Here is a 14,284-nt window from a genome sequence, read left to right on the forward strand (position 1 = left end):
ATAAACTTAGATACTTAGAGGTGTTTTTCCCAACTGTGTGCCATAAGTAGGAAAGATGTTTAAATTCTGTGTAAATGCAGAAATGGGAGATGATGCCCATTAAGAATGGCAATAAATAGAATATCTGGTTCCTGGGACGGTAGTAAAGGGCAACAAAATAAACTTCGCTGGATCCCATTTGGATCTCATTCATGGCTCCTTCAGTTTTATACATCTCAGGTATATTTGGCACCGTACATTTGGCCAGACTGTGGTTTAGTATTGGCTTAGCAGAGATGTGACGTAGATGAAACATGCAGCAGAGCGGAGACTAAAAGCTTCACTAATACATAGAATAGAGCAAATTATTATGTGTAAAACGAGAGTGTCGAGCTAAGTCTAGTGAAACTCAGTCTCAATCATGCTAGGATGAGAAGCAGGCAAGTGGGGCCGTTTTATTGGAATATAGCTGAACTTTTGTTGGTGGAAACTGTCTAAATGATACAAGACGTAGCCCAAATGATCACAACTAGCCCAAAACAAATTTTACCCTCACCTTCAGTTGAAAACCATGCAATTTGGAACCACTGGTTGGGAATAAGTATGGTGTCTTTTCTGCAGTAAATGTGAAAGCAGAACTGTTGTGGAGAAGAGGAGCATATACTTCCCTGAAATATTACACATGTTGTTCATTCATGTCATGCCGATAATTTCATTATTTGATTTATTAAGTCCTTTTACATAACCCACAGTAAAGATTTCACTAGTAATCTATATGCTGGGTTCCTTTTTTTGCCTTTATTTATTACTTTATTTACTCCTACCTATTTGAGTATCTTTTTAACAAGTACACAAGGCCATTATGGATTACGTTCAAAGGATGTCCTACACTTGTTGGTCCCCTGTAACCGAACAGAATTAGGTAAAAAAGCCTTCATGTTTGCTGCACCTTCTGCTTGGAACCTTCTTCAGAACTCGTTGAAACTGACTGCCTTTATTTCTTATAGCAGTTTGTTTCAACACTGAAGGATATGGATGTTACTTATGTATGTATGATTGATGTCTTTTATATGTTGGAAACTTGTCCTTTATGTCCTTTTATACTGCGTCTTGGCCAGGTCTCTCTTGCAAAAGAGATTTTAATCTCAATGAGACTCACCTTGTTAAATAAAGGTTAAATAAAAAAATAAATAATAAAAAAATGATTTACTTGTTAGTGTTTTATACCAACGCTTGTACTTCATATAATTTCAAACGGTTTATTAAATGAAAGGTTTGTTTTTGTATGTGTGCATGTGAACAGAAGGGCGATAAAGGAGACCAAGGCCGGGTTGGGATTGCTGGAATGCCTGGTTTACCGGGAACTCCAGTGAGTATCACTCTGAATCATGACGCCTGTGGCTGAAACATTACCTAATCATCCTTTATATATTTGTAATGGTGACAGTCAGTACTGGAGTCTACATTCTAGCCAGTATAAGAAGGTATACATGTATTGTTATAGGTATATAATTAGTGAGAGCCTGCTGCTTTTCCACCACAATAATCAGAAAAATATCTCCAGAGACTGATGTTGTTTTATTTCCTCTGCTCTACAGGGGAGACCTGGCATTGATGGGAAGAGGGGCCTGCCAGCAAAAGATGTGAGGGCATTTTCATCAACAGTTACAGCACTATGCTGTGTGATACCAACTGGATGACTTTGATGCTTGACATCTATGTTATTTTGACATTTTTGCAAACACTGAGATTTTCAAATGTGTTGCTGTTTTAAGGTGAATTATTAAAATAATTTTTTTTTCTTTTCACAGGGAGAAAGAGGGCCAAAAGGGGATGATGGCAAAAAGGTCCTTAACATGTATTGCAACCAACCAAAACATTTATGAAGCCATTTTTTTGATACATGTGGTAACTGTGCTCTCATTCCAGGGAGACAAGGGAGATGCCGGCGAAAATGTAAGCAGTTTTGAACAAAAAATGAATAAAACAAACTCTGTGAGAAATCTGAGGTTACACCTTTAAAACATCTCACTTTCTTCACAGGGTAAAGATGGAAGAAAGGGGGAAGCAGGACCTCCAGGTTTGCCTGGTAGGCAGGTGCTTGTCACTCCAGAGGTAAAAATGGTCACCTGTCAACTTGTCAATGATTTATTGAACGGCGAAGCAGATTTCTTACTCTGTATTCAGGGTTATACTGGTATCATTATTACTATGGCTCATTTCTCATTGCTGGCGATTCAGAAAAAATGTAAGCAGGTCCACCTTGACCTGCCTGGCTACTTAAACCTTACTTTTTATGTGGATCCGTTCTCAGGGCGCCACTATTGACGAACTCCGCCAAGCATTTCCGATCCCAATGGGTCCTCCAGGAGCTACTGTGAGTTTAATGTTTACACACAACATGTTTCTAGATATTTTTATTTCGTGAATAATGGCAAATTATTTCGGCTGTTGCATGGCATAATGCATATTTTGCCCAGCATGGCGTCTTAGTCATCTATAGTGCTTTTATTGTGGGTTGCAATGAGTTGTACCAGTATCTGCCATCAGATATGGCGAGCTTGATGTCATGCATTGTAGATGCATGTTCCAATGTCTTGCTCCTCTGTTTCTGTGTGTTTAGGGTTCACCAGGAATGAAGGTAAGATGGTAATGGAGTGTATACTGAAACACAGTCATAAAAAAACTGATATATTGGCTGTGTAACTCATTTGTCTTTTTTTGCAGGGTGATAAAGGAGAAAATGGCCTGAAAGGAGACAAGGTAGTGCTTGAACGTTATCCCTCAAAAATATAGTCTATGGAAATGGAAATTACATTATTTTCACTGCACTTAATTTAATGTTTCTGCAGGGTGATGCTGGAGCTCCTGGGAAATCAATTGAGATGAAGGTGAATACACAATGTAGTAATTCCTCCTCTGGGATACATGCTTTCTTTTTGCACTTTGAGCAGCATGTTTTCTTCCTCTTTAGGACATTGAAGTGATGTTTGAAGCCTACGGTATAAGGGTGAGCTCTGAGCATGGCATTGTACAAACTTTAAGGTTGATAGAGTTCATAACAGGATCTTGACCTTCTCAATAAAAACACTTTTTCTCAGCTGCCTTTGCTGAAGGCTTTGATTGACAGGCTACTGCAGGACGGAATAGAGGAGCTGCTTCATGTGCTCGGCACCTCCAAGAAAACAAAAGAAAACACACACACCTCCAACATCATCACTGAGTACACAGTATGTAAATAGTCCGTATATGTTATCAAATGCATTTACTGAATAACTTTCAATCCTTTCATCTTTCAGTAATCAGTTTCATGGTCTCTTTTTTAACAACAATTAATATCATAATCCCATATGGATCACATTTATGGCTCAATGTTATTCAATGTTATACATGCGAGGTATATTTGGCACCATATATTTTGCCAGACTGGTTTAGTATTGGCTCACCAGAGATGTGATGTAGATGAAACATGCAGCAGAGCAGAGACTAAAAGCTTCACTAATACATAGAATAAATCAAATTACGATGTGTAATATGAGATTGTCGCTCGTAGGGACATTTGAGTAATTTGTATCCTACTCACTCTTATCCTTTATGTCATTAAACAAAAGATCCCGACATTTCCAAAACAAGGAAAGTAAAAAATAAAATGATGCTTGTTTTTTATTTGTGTTGTCTCAACAGAGTTCAGTGAAGTTTGAACTCACTGACCAGCCACTGTCAGAGCTGGATACCATTGAGGACCGTGAATTAGAACAACACGTTACAGAGTCTTTGTCATTTGTAAGTAAAACCTCAAAATCTCCATCTTGAGTGTTTAAATCTTATTTTCCTAAAGTAAGGGGGGGGGTCTGCCTGTATAATGAGATTACTCAACCTGTTTCCAAGACAAATCAACTTGTCTCCAGGATTTTTCTCAAATGAAGAGGTTTTTTTTGTTGATATTTTTTATGTTTTAAGAAAAGGGTGCAAATTACTCTGAAAAAGAAATTTCAGGAGACAAGGTGCTGTAGGCCCATTCTTGTTTGATTATAATAAACTTCAGCAACACTTGTAGTAACAGTACAACTTTATTGTAAAAAAAATATATGAAGAAATACTCATATCTTTAGACAAACCCCTTACCTCTTTACCAATTTGGGAAAATGATTAACCTGAAACAACATGTCCATATACCACACCCATCTTTAAGTGAAATCCCCTTGGCAGCCAAGTTTGCATATGTATAGGACTGTAAAAAAACTCCTACTCCTACTAAACAAAATTCCTACTCTAATCATATCAGTACTCTATAATATGATCTGTTGTCATCTGTCATTACACTCCACCTGTGTATTGTCTCAAATATGCTTCTACCACAAGTAGATGCTACTTGTCCCAGATAACATATTCTCTGACTTCTACTTATTCTGTCTTCTCATGTGAAGGACCCTTTAAATGAAACCGCAGAGGGTCCCACTTTATGGACTGTCACCACACTGAGCAGAGAGCGGGAGCTCGACAGGATTGAGACAAAGTTAAAGGGATCCACAGGGAAGGAGGTAGTTGGTGGGGACAGTGACGGAGCCTCTTCTCTCAAAATAAATCTGACTGTCAGTTCTGCTTTCAATTATACAACGACCCAGGAGGTAAGGACTTTTTACAATAAAGTATACCAACTTTAAATGTGAAAACAAGCTGAGTACATTAGACATGTTAATCATTTTATTGTTTATATAGAGACTGGCATATATAGATAATTTTTCAGCAACATTTGAAAGTCGTACATATTACAACTGGGAGCTTTTAAATGTGTACACAGTGGGATCTGAGTTCAAAAGTAGCTTAGTGCCTTGTTTTCAAATTATTTTCTCTATATCTCTCCCATTTTCACTCAGACTCTTTATTTTCACACATACAGAAAAATTATAATGAATAATAATAATTAAATAGATGGCCACAATTTCTGAAAAAAACCTAAACAAAACACAGTTTGTCTAGCATCTATGTTCTGCTGATTGCCAAACGCTCAAAATTCAAATGTGCATGTCAGACGGTTTCAGGGTTACCAGAAAATGTGGTGGAGGCTGTTCTCCTCACTCAGGAAGACTCTCTGAAGAAGAACTCAGGGCAAAAGAAAAACAGGGAACGTGGGAAGGTAAAGCTACCGTGGACACGTTAATCGATGACTGGCTTTCCTGATCATAAACAAGCATGAGTATTGTTTCATATATTATATTCACCATAAAACGTAAAATACTCCGGGGATAATTTTTTAACAAGTGTAATTATGTTTCTTGACTGTCTTTCATAACTTTAATGTATATTATTGAAGGAGCATATCGGTATTGCATGTTTTAGCTCACCCTTCCTACCTTCCAAGTATTTACAGATTTCAGTTATTGCCACTACGGTGACTTACTTACAGAGACTTGAAACTTGTTTTTTCTTTTTTTGACAATGTTAAGGTATTGTCGCTTGGTAATGCAGATGGCAGCAGGGGCTTTTCGGAAAATAATGTAGATGTTTTTTAAAGACATACAGACATCCTGGTGTTGAAGTACTAGGATTACCTTCCTCAAAAAAGTCTGTTTGTATGTTTCATTTTGCAATTGTTCCTTGTATATATAAATTGCATTATAATTAATTGCACTGCACCAGTTCAACAATTTCATAAAACAAAGCCTGATGTGATCTAAAATCAGTGGCTGCCTGGAAGGAAGGACATCAATCTAGGCAATTTATGGCACATTTCATTACAGGTAAACTAAATGTGCTTTGCATTAAAGTGCATACAAAATGTGACATGAGAACATAGTAGAATGTAATGAGAGAATCTAATACATTTACATTTTGGAATGAATCCAAAAATGGTCATCAGTAACGTAAAGTATATTTGATTTGTAATAAATGGGCTGAAACATGCAAAACCGTCAGTGTAGTCCTACAAATAGATCTAAACCATTTGTTAACTTTAACACTAAGGGTTCCTAAACTACTTGTATGTGAAGGTGTTGCATTTATTTTTGATTTTCATTAACTATCCCCCTCTTGATTATCTCCCCCAACTCAAAATATCAACTCATAGTTTTGTACTTGATCGTCAACATCTGAAGCATGAAAATCTTTTTCTGTGAACTTCTTAACCAGGGCAAAGGAAATAAAGGACGACATAAGAGGCAGAGACAACGCCTGGTAAATGTCCTTGAAGGGGTCAAACTAAACCTGAAAACATTGCCATACCCCCAGCTAAACAAACAAACAAACAAAAAACCCAAACTAACACAGCCATCTCACCCTGCAAAATGTAAACACATGGCTAACATGACATTAACATGTCAAGCATAACATAGCAATTACAGCTTTAGCACTAAAAATGTAATACAAATAATCATAATAAACTAACATTTTGAAAATATAACACAATTAACCAGTTACTTTATACATGGTGTGACTAGTAAAACTAAAAGCATGCATTTGTCTCAGCGTTCATGTACGTCTCATTATATACAGAACAAATTAGAACATTTTGATTAATGGGTTTCTTTGTAGTCGCTTGGCATTGTTGTCTTCCAGCCATTGACACAAATGATAAATTATGATCTCCAGCGGTATCTTCCTGTAATTATTGTCATGTCTCCTTTCTCTAAAGACAAGTGAAGAGGACAAGCAAGACGAAGAGGAGTTTTATAACGGCGAAGAATACAGCTATGAGTACGAGGTGGGCAGCTGCAGCAATGAATGACTAATTCCTGAACGGTGGGAAACTTTGATTCATGATGTGAGATTGGAGCGTTGCCGTAGTGGGTGCCTTCTTGTTAACAGACCTGTCAAACTCATAATCAAATCGCCTGGGATTTTTCGTGTCTTTTTTTGTAGCAGTGTGTCATCTGTGCCCACACTAAATGCTGGAGCGAGTTGATTAATGACACGCCCACTACCTGAATTGATTATTAAGAATAAATTAGTTTGTCATTACATCCCACTGCATGTTCTCTGCACATCATCCGCTGGAGTGTCTGTAAGTTGTGTTGGAGTAGTGTTTAAAAGCTATGATGAAATACTTTTCTTGTTCTAAACAGGAAGAACTCTCCACAGATGCTTTTCAGGAGAGCAGAGACAACAGACAGGTACATTTGCTTCAAACAGCATGCTCTCATCTGTTTCAGCTGGGATGGAGTTAAAATGTGCTGATTCATTTTTAATGTAAAATATGTTCCATATTTTTATTATATGCAGCTTGAAGTCCAAACAGATGAATTTCCCTATCCGGTGGATAAAAAGGTGAGCATTAATAATTGTGTAGCCCAGATGATAAGAAAAACTAATTTGCTGTTGCAAGGCTGACACTGTACTGTGATAGAAAGGGAGCACAGACAGCTGAGCTCAATTCTGTGCTGCTCTGCAGTATCTGAAGAATAATAATAACATATTTCTGCTGTTTTTGTCTTTTGTAGGAGGAACAATTACCCACACACAGACCTGCCCAGTTAGAAACCTCCAGTCATCCTTCAACATCCTCCTCAGACAGAGAAACAGACACTATGCTCAATGTATGATGTATTACGAAATGAATCTGAAACACATGAATGAAAGCATTTGGTTTGTCAACAGCTATTTTAGTGATCAGCAGTTTATCACAATTTGCAGTGAGGAAACAACGAAAATTATCAAAACCAGTCAAAATACCTCATCCCAATACATCCGCTGAAAGAATAGTACAGGACAGGACAGTAAGACAAAGAAAAGGGTAAAACAGGGAATAGTTGTCCATAAATGCCAAGAAATGTTGTATCTCCAGTGTCCATAGTGGCCGTAGTAGAATTGTCCAAAAACGCTGAAGTTGTTTGTTCACTGACTCAGCCTGGGGATGTCCAGTATGATTTAGATAACTTCAAAGTTCAAGTAAGCTGCACATACAGCCACACTCAGAGGGCCACATAAATCAAGAGAATATACTAAGCTGCTGCCATCCATTTACTTTCTGGTATAATAAATAAAGGGATCCCAGATCTTAACAAGTTTACAAGTTTATAAGTCAGTCGAGGAGTCACTAATCACTGAGCCATTTCGTAAAACAAGATGTCTGTGAAGATTCTCAGTCATCCAGGTCATAGTTATCCAAGGAGAGTCTTCTTCACTCCAGTTTGGACCTGAAGAAGCCCCTCGGATAAGAGGTCCACGTACCCTTGATCTTTTCCTTCCTTGGATTCTTAAAACAAGGAGCGAGGGTTTATTTTCTATTCTTTCAAATAACCATTTTTTGCTGTAACCATACAAGTCATTAAAAGTCTGTTGGGTCTCCTTACATTGTGTGTATGACATAATGTCATATCAGCTGAGTAAATGTAAAAAAAAAAACTTTTTAAAGCATTTTAACAGCAGTCGGCACGCAATTGAACCCATCCAAAAGATGGCGTTGTTTGGAGCTGATTGGAAATGCCACGTATAGATTTTTACTCAACATGTTGCTTCACTTTTTAAGTGTTTCTAACTGTCACATTCTTATCTGTCCTTTGCTGTTAGGACCAGGATGAAGCATCACTGCCTACACCTCCCATCACAACAGAAGACCCAGACAAGGTAGAGCTGTGATCTTAAATCATACAGACTTGAATCCTAACTGAATGTTTCTGAAGGTCCTTGCATGCCTTGGAATGCAAATCTTTTTAATTTACACTTAACACAAGAACATGCTTTCTTCTTGTCATAAAATATAGTATTCCATAAATAAACCAAGCTTTAAGTAATATAGAAAAAGCACTTCACATTATATTTCAAAACCTTTTCTTCTTTCTACCTACCATGAAAATTTCACCAGTGTAAAAGTTGCACGTTTGCATAAGACTAATATTATTCCATCATAGAAAATTTTAATTCACAAAATTACCAACGCATGAGATAGGACAACATTTTTCGAGCAGCATGCTTTTAGCATGATTTCTCTGAAGCTTGTCTGAATGCGAATGAGCAGAAACCGTAGCCTTGTCCGACTCTTTAGGAATGATTTACTGACAAATAAAAAATCCCAGAGAGTTACTTTTAATACTTTCTCTCTCTCATTTTTTTTAAACAGGACATCTCTTAATTCCCAAGAGACTGTGACTATAGCGTGTTAAGCATTCATAAGAAAGCACACACTGCACGGAGAGTGTGACTAAACTGTGAACTGTTTTGCTGGTGAGGAGCTCTGACCCTGACCAACGTTTCATGAGGAAGGACTTCTTTCCACACAGACACGATGTCAGTCACTCAAACCTATGGCCATACCAAAGTTACCTTGATACCTTGTATCAGGGCAAATTTTTTCAGTAGAACTCTGTAGAAAATCAGGCACCAGCAATATCAGAATTGTTTCTTTGTGTCCAGGTTATTTTCATTCTTTACTTGGTTCAGTGTAATCACCAGTGTAGCCTTTACTTTACTTACCTTGTCTAACTTATTTATTAAGACATATATATTTTTCTGTAACAAATAAATGTCACAGCACATAAAACACAACAACAAAACATGTGTCAACAATTTAAATAAATTTTTCTTTGAAGCTGTAATGAAATTTTATTTATTAAAACATGGAAAATATCTTTTGTTTTTAATTCGCCAAACATCGTTAGATACCATATTATTTGAAATGTAGTGGTACATAAGCAATTTTGTAGCCAAATCAAACACTCTTTTCACTGGTGAACTTTTTCCCTGTTTTTAAATTGTTCTGTCTGTGTTTAACCTCTCTGTGCATGTATCCATCAGTAAAAATGTTTAAATAACTTTCTAAGCAAGTCTGTGTCTTTCTTTCTTACATGTTTACCATCATGTACATCAAAGCACACATTACTACAGCTGTTTGATAGTACGCATCAAAATGATTGCACTACATTTGCTCATGAGATTTTTGGGGGCCTTGACAGGTGCCTAGATCCCACATCAGGGTGAAGAAAAGCCCCCCTGGCCTGATTTCATGGTAAGTGTCACTTGGTCATGTAGAAGTCAGACTGATAATAATAAAAATGGCAGTACTAATCATTTTAAAATTTTAGGTGTTCATGCCTGGTGCCCCGGGTGGAAGAAATCGTTTCATGGAGGCACAAAAAGTAATTTCTTTTTCACTTTGCAGTGTTTAAAAAATGAAAACTTCATACATGAGACTCAGTTTGAAAAATATTAAAGTGCAATTTCATGGTCACTGTCTGTGGACAGCAAATGAGATTGCCCCTTCACTTTAATTTCAGCCTCTGTCTTCTGGAGCTCAAGGTTACAACAGCTGGAATGTAAGTCTGTTATCAACAATTTAGATAATAAGTATTATTCCAAATAAAGATGGTGCAACTTATAAATACATTGATTTATGTTATAAAACTTCCAGAGCAAGAAGCAAGAAAACCCTGACCTTCAAATACATACCAGGAGGCACAGGCAAGATTGGAAGGAGAGACAGCGACACAGTGATACAGAAAAAGAGTTTTATGCAGAAACACAAGGTGGAGGAGAGGTGCAGGGTAAAGCTGAAGAAGCGGAGAAGTTAGGAATGGAGCAAGATAAAAGAATAGAAACAGATGGATATACACAAACAGGCCCTGATCCAGTCTATGGGGAGGAGGAGAGGAGTGGAGACTACAACTGGGAGACTGAGGAGGATGTCGATCGAGAGAGGGATGGAGAGGAGGAGGAGCTGGAGAGGGAGAGAGAGGGAAAGGTTGGAGATGGAGAGAGAGAGAGGAGCTGGAGAGAGAGAGGGAGGCCGAGCTGGAGCTGGAGAGAGAAAAAATGGAGAGGGAGGAGTGGGAGAGGAGGAGGGCGGAGCTGGAGAGACGGCGAGAGGGGGGTTATGACGAGGAAAGTGCACAGCCATACCCATACCCTCCAGAGTATTTTTACCTGAAGGTAAGGGCACAAAGTATTCATCTATAACACCATCATCATTATGAAATACTCAACTTGTGATATAAGTTCAACAGTAGGCAGAATAAATGTCTGTTTATTTAAGCAATGCTGTTCTAAACACTTTTTATGCAATAGGTCAACAAGGTGAGAGTGGAAAACCAGGACAAAAGGTGACTAAGATACTTTAAACATTAAGACAAGACTTTTAAACATTACCCATTGTAAAGCTGAAGACACAATCAAAGCTGTTACGTTATGAAGGTAAACATTCCAGTTAGTATTACAGGACACATATGCAAAATAAATAAACTTTTATTCTGTCTTAATGAAATTTAAAAAACAACAAAAACTAAGTGTGTTTAAATTTTGGCAATCCTGATTTAAATGGTCAGTTCACCTAAATGGCAAAAAGCATTTTCTTACTTACTTACATGTATCTAACAATGCAATGCTTTTAGTTGCTGTAGGAAGCTTTGAGCTAGGGAGCATGCTAATGTTAACAAAAACGCTAAATGCTTTCAATCAAAACCCGAACGCCAACCCGCTGGTGGTGTTGGAGTAACAGGGACATTGTTCAGTTTCTAAAAGTATTTTTTCAATGCCATGCCCCACAAACAAACATCCATTCTTTTCCAATGAATCTCAGAGCTGAAACATGGGCACATAACCTGAGAAGAAATATTTTTTGTTTGGTAATATGGGTGAACTCACTATTTAAACTGAAACATATCCTCCCATTGTCAGGATATACTGAGTCACCGATATCGTCCCCCTGATTATGCTGAATTAAAGCATCATTATCATCATCCTAAGATCACAGAAAAAGAATAACAGTCGCCACACGAAATGTGCCACCAGTTCATAAAAATATCATTGCGGCTCTCCCCATGTACCCACATTGCATCAGTAAATGACATCAGAGCTCAGGGAGAACTTCTCTCGTGTCTCGCCTGTCAGTAAATCAGTTGACTCCAGGCCTTTGATGTTCCCTCTGCTCTATTTCTGTTGACTGTGAGACAGTAGATTAAAGCAGACATTAATAATTCCCCTTGTAAAACATGCTGGCAAGTTTTTTTTTATTTCAAATTCCTCTGTGTTGGTTTATTTTGGCTCATGAAAAACAATGTGCTGTGGTGCACTTTAACTTTCTAGCTGATATGTGCTCTTTTTGTCCACACTTTTTCAGGGTGAAATTGGTGAAAAAGGACAAAAGGTCAGTGTTTACTCATAAGCTGTTGTTTGCGCCATTTGTATAGTTTGTTGCAGTGAAGTCCAGGAGCAGAGATTTTAATTGAAAGGAATGATTGTGAAACATTATAGAGACATGTTTTGTGTTTGTAGGGAGAGCCTGGCATCGGCCACAGAGGTCCAGAAGGCCAAGCTGGTCCTCCAGGACAGAGGTGAAACCTCTTTCCTCACTCTTAAAAAGTAAAAGAAAGAAAAGAAAATACAAGCATTTTCTTATTTATAATGTCCTTTCTAAATCAATTAATCCCTGCAGTCTTTTCCATGACATTTACTTTGATTGACTTTGTTTCCCATCATGGTTTTAATTTAGGGAATTTAATTGCCTCAGTGACTCACTCTCTCATTTAAAATTGGGTTTGAGCATGTAAACTGATAAAAGAAAAAAAGTTTATTTGAAGGCAATTATTCAAAAGTAATAGAAGAGACTATTAATTACATTACATTAAACAAGTGACCTTTAACTGTGTGTTTGTCTTTCAAACATTTCAATTGTCCCTATCTTTCTCCACCTTTTCCCTCTCTTTTCGTTACCTTAGGGTGAACCAGGTGAGTCCGGGCCACCAGTGCTCAGGGCATCCAGGGTATCCGTGGTAATGCAGGCATCCAGGGCTCCCCAGGCCTGAGGGTCTCCCAGGGGACCCAGGAGAGCCAGGCAGAGAGGTACATCATCATGTATCAACTTACAAGTTGCCATTTAGCTCACTTTGATCAGACAAAATGAAGACGGTGAAAGTATGTGAAGATGATTTGTAATTGTGAATGAATGCAGAAATGGAAAGAGAAAGTCGCTCTATTGGGTTTAAAAGAGACATAAGATGTTTTGTGCGTTGGTGCAGGGTGACCGAGGTAAAAGGGGGAAGAATGGATCACCTGGAACCCCTGGACCTCGAGGAGCAGCAGGAGCTCTTGTAAGAAAATACAAATGATCTAAATGTTTGCAAGTGCTGCATCTGATTTTGTGTTTTTTCATGGAGCCGCCTTCTCTAAAAGAAATACACTTACAATCGTGAATATTTAAGTTTCACATATGGAGTATGACTAAAAACCCTCTCAAAACATTACTGGACTCTGTTTTATCATTATGTAATCTTAGGGACATTTTAATTTTAAGATTAGTTAATGATGTTTTTTTTTTTGTTCTATTTGCTCTGAAAAAGGGTCTGCCTGGTATACCTGGAGTAAAAGGAGAAAAGGTACAAATACTGTGCATATAAAATTACTTGAATCCGACTGCGCACTGTTATTTTCATTTTGATCTGTTAAAAGAGATATGTCTGTAATAGTTGACTTACAATTGTGGGTTTTTGGTTGCTTCTAAAATGTGCAGTGTGTAAAACGTGTGTGGGGGCTTTTCTTCACCCTGATGTAAAGTTGGTACTTTATCTTATCCTCATCAGGGTGCAGTATCCCTGGAGAGCCTGGCACCAGGGGGCTGGCTGGCTTCACAGGCAGAAAGGTGAGGATGTGAACAGGTTTAGTTTATGTTAGTTGACAAATTCCTAATCTCAGCTATTGTAATGTAAAATATCACACACTTACTGTGTACACAGTTTGCGTAACAGTTTAGGATTGTCTTTGCTTGTCTACCAATTAAGGCTTCTTGCATACAGTATTTAATACTTTTCTGTATTGTTGATGAATTATGCAGAAATCTTAAAATATGTATTTTCTTTTTTAGGGTGAAAATGGCACTCCAGGTGTTAAAGGGGTTCCTGGGCATATAGTAAGCAACTTTTAAAAGCCACACAACTGAGTGTAACATTTCCTTTAAGACCATTAGAGTTTCACTTGGAGTCAAAATCTTTTGTTTTACCTTTTTTACTAGGGTCCAAAAGGCTTGCGCGCAAAGGTGAAAAGGTGAGCTGTCATTTCACATGATGATGAACATAATTGTGTTTGATACAGTACAGCTACACTTTTAAAGTTACTCCTTTCATATGAATCCTTTCACTCAAGTCACTAACCTCATTATTGCCAATACTGGAATACTGTGATGATTGACACCAATTTGGAGTCTCTAATTTCAGCAGACTATAAGAATTTGTAAGTTGTTTAAATTCAGTGGGATTCAGTGCATGCTGCAAACCCTGTTCCGTCTCATTCAGAGGCACCCCTAAAAGTTAATTGAGATGTGAGAACGCCACAGGGCTCTGGAGTCATGTATGTCATTTTGTCCTGCTGAAATCTTCACTTGGGG

The 14,284-nt window shown here is 37.8% G+C and overlaps 1 protein-coding gene across 1 annotated transcript in view; it reads left to right on the plus strand.

Moving 5' to 3' along the window:
- LOC119885214 (collagen alpha-1(VII) chain-like) overlaps nucleotides 1-9,573 on the plus strand; it is a gene marked incomplete at its 5' end in the record, with an annotated part of 33,844 nt that extends 24,271 nt beyond the window's left edge. Inside the window, 21 exon segments of the mRNA XM_038695364.1 lie at nucleotides 1,283-1,348; nucleotides 1,578-1,622; nucleotides 1,791-1,826; nucleotides 1,909-1,935; nucleotides 2,023-2,094; nucleotides 2,294-2,356; nucleotides 2,603-2,620; nucleotides 2,707-2,742; nucleotides 2,832-2,870; nucleotides 2,954-2,989; nucleotides 3,081-3,209; nucleotides 3,664-3,762; nucleotides 4,407-4,607; nucleotides 5,012-5,116; nucleotides 6,109-6,153; nucleotides 6,611-6,679; nucleotides 7,041-7,088; nucleotides 7,198-7,242; nucleotides 7,416-7,511; nucleotides 8,485-8,541; nucleotides 9,035-9,573. Coding sequence (XP_038551292.1) covers nucleotides 1,283-1,348; nucleotides 1,578-1,622; nucleotides 1,791-1,826; nucleotides 1,909-1,935; nucleotides 2,023-2,094; nucleotides 2,294-2,356; nucleotides 2,603-2,620; nucleotides 2,707-2,742; nucleotides 2,832-2,870; nucleotides 2,954-2,989; nucleotides 3,081-3,209; nucleotides 3,664-3,762; nucleotides 4,407-4,607; nucleotides 5,012-5,116; nucleotides 6,109-6,153; nucleotides 6,611-6,679; nucleotides 7,041-7,088; nucleotides 7,198-7,242; nucleotides 7,416-7,511; nucleotides 8,485-8,541; nucleotides 9,035-9,046 — 1,344 coding nt within the window.
- Nucleotides 9,574-14,284: the final 4,711 nt, after the last annotated feature.

Source organism: Micropterus salmoides, unplaced genomic scaffold (genome assembly GCF_014851395.1).
Source record: "Micropterus salmoides isolate LMB-PRFRI ecotype aquatic unplaced genomic scaffold, ASM1485139v1 Ms_hic_scaffold_3949, whole genome shotgun sequence".
Lineage (NCBI taxonomy): Eukaryota > Metazoa > Chordata > Actinopteri > Centrarchiformes > Centrarchidae > Micropterus > Micropterus salmoides.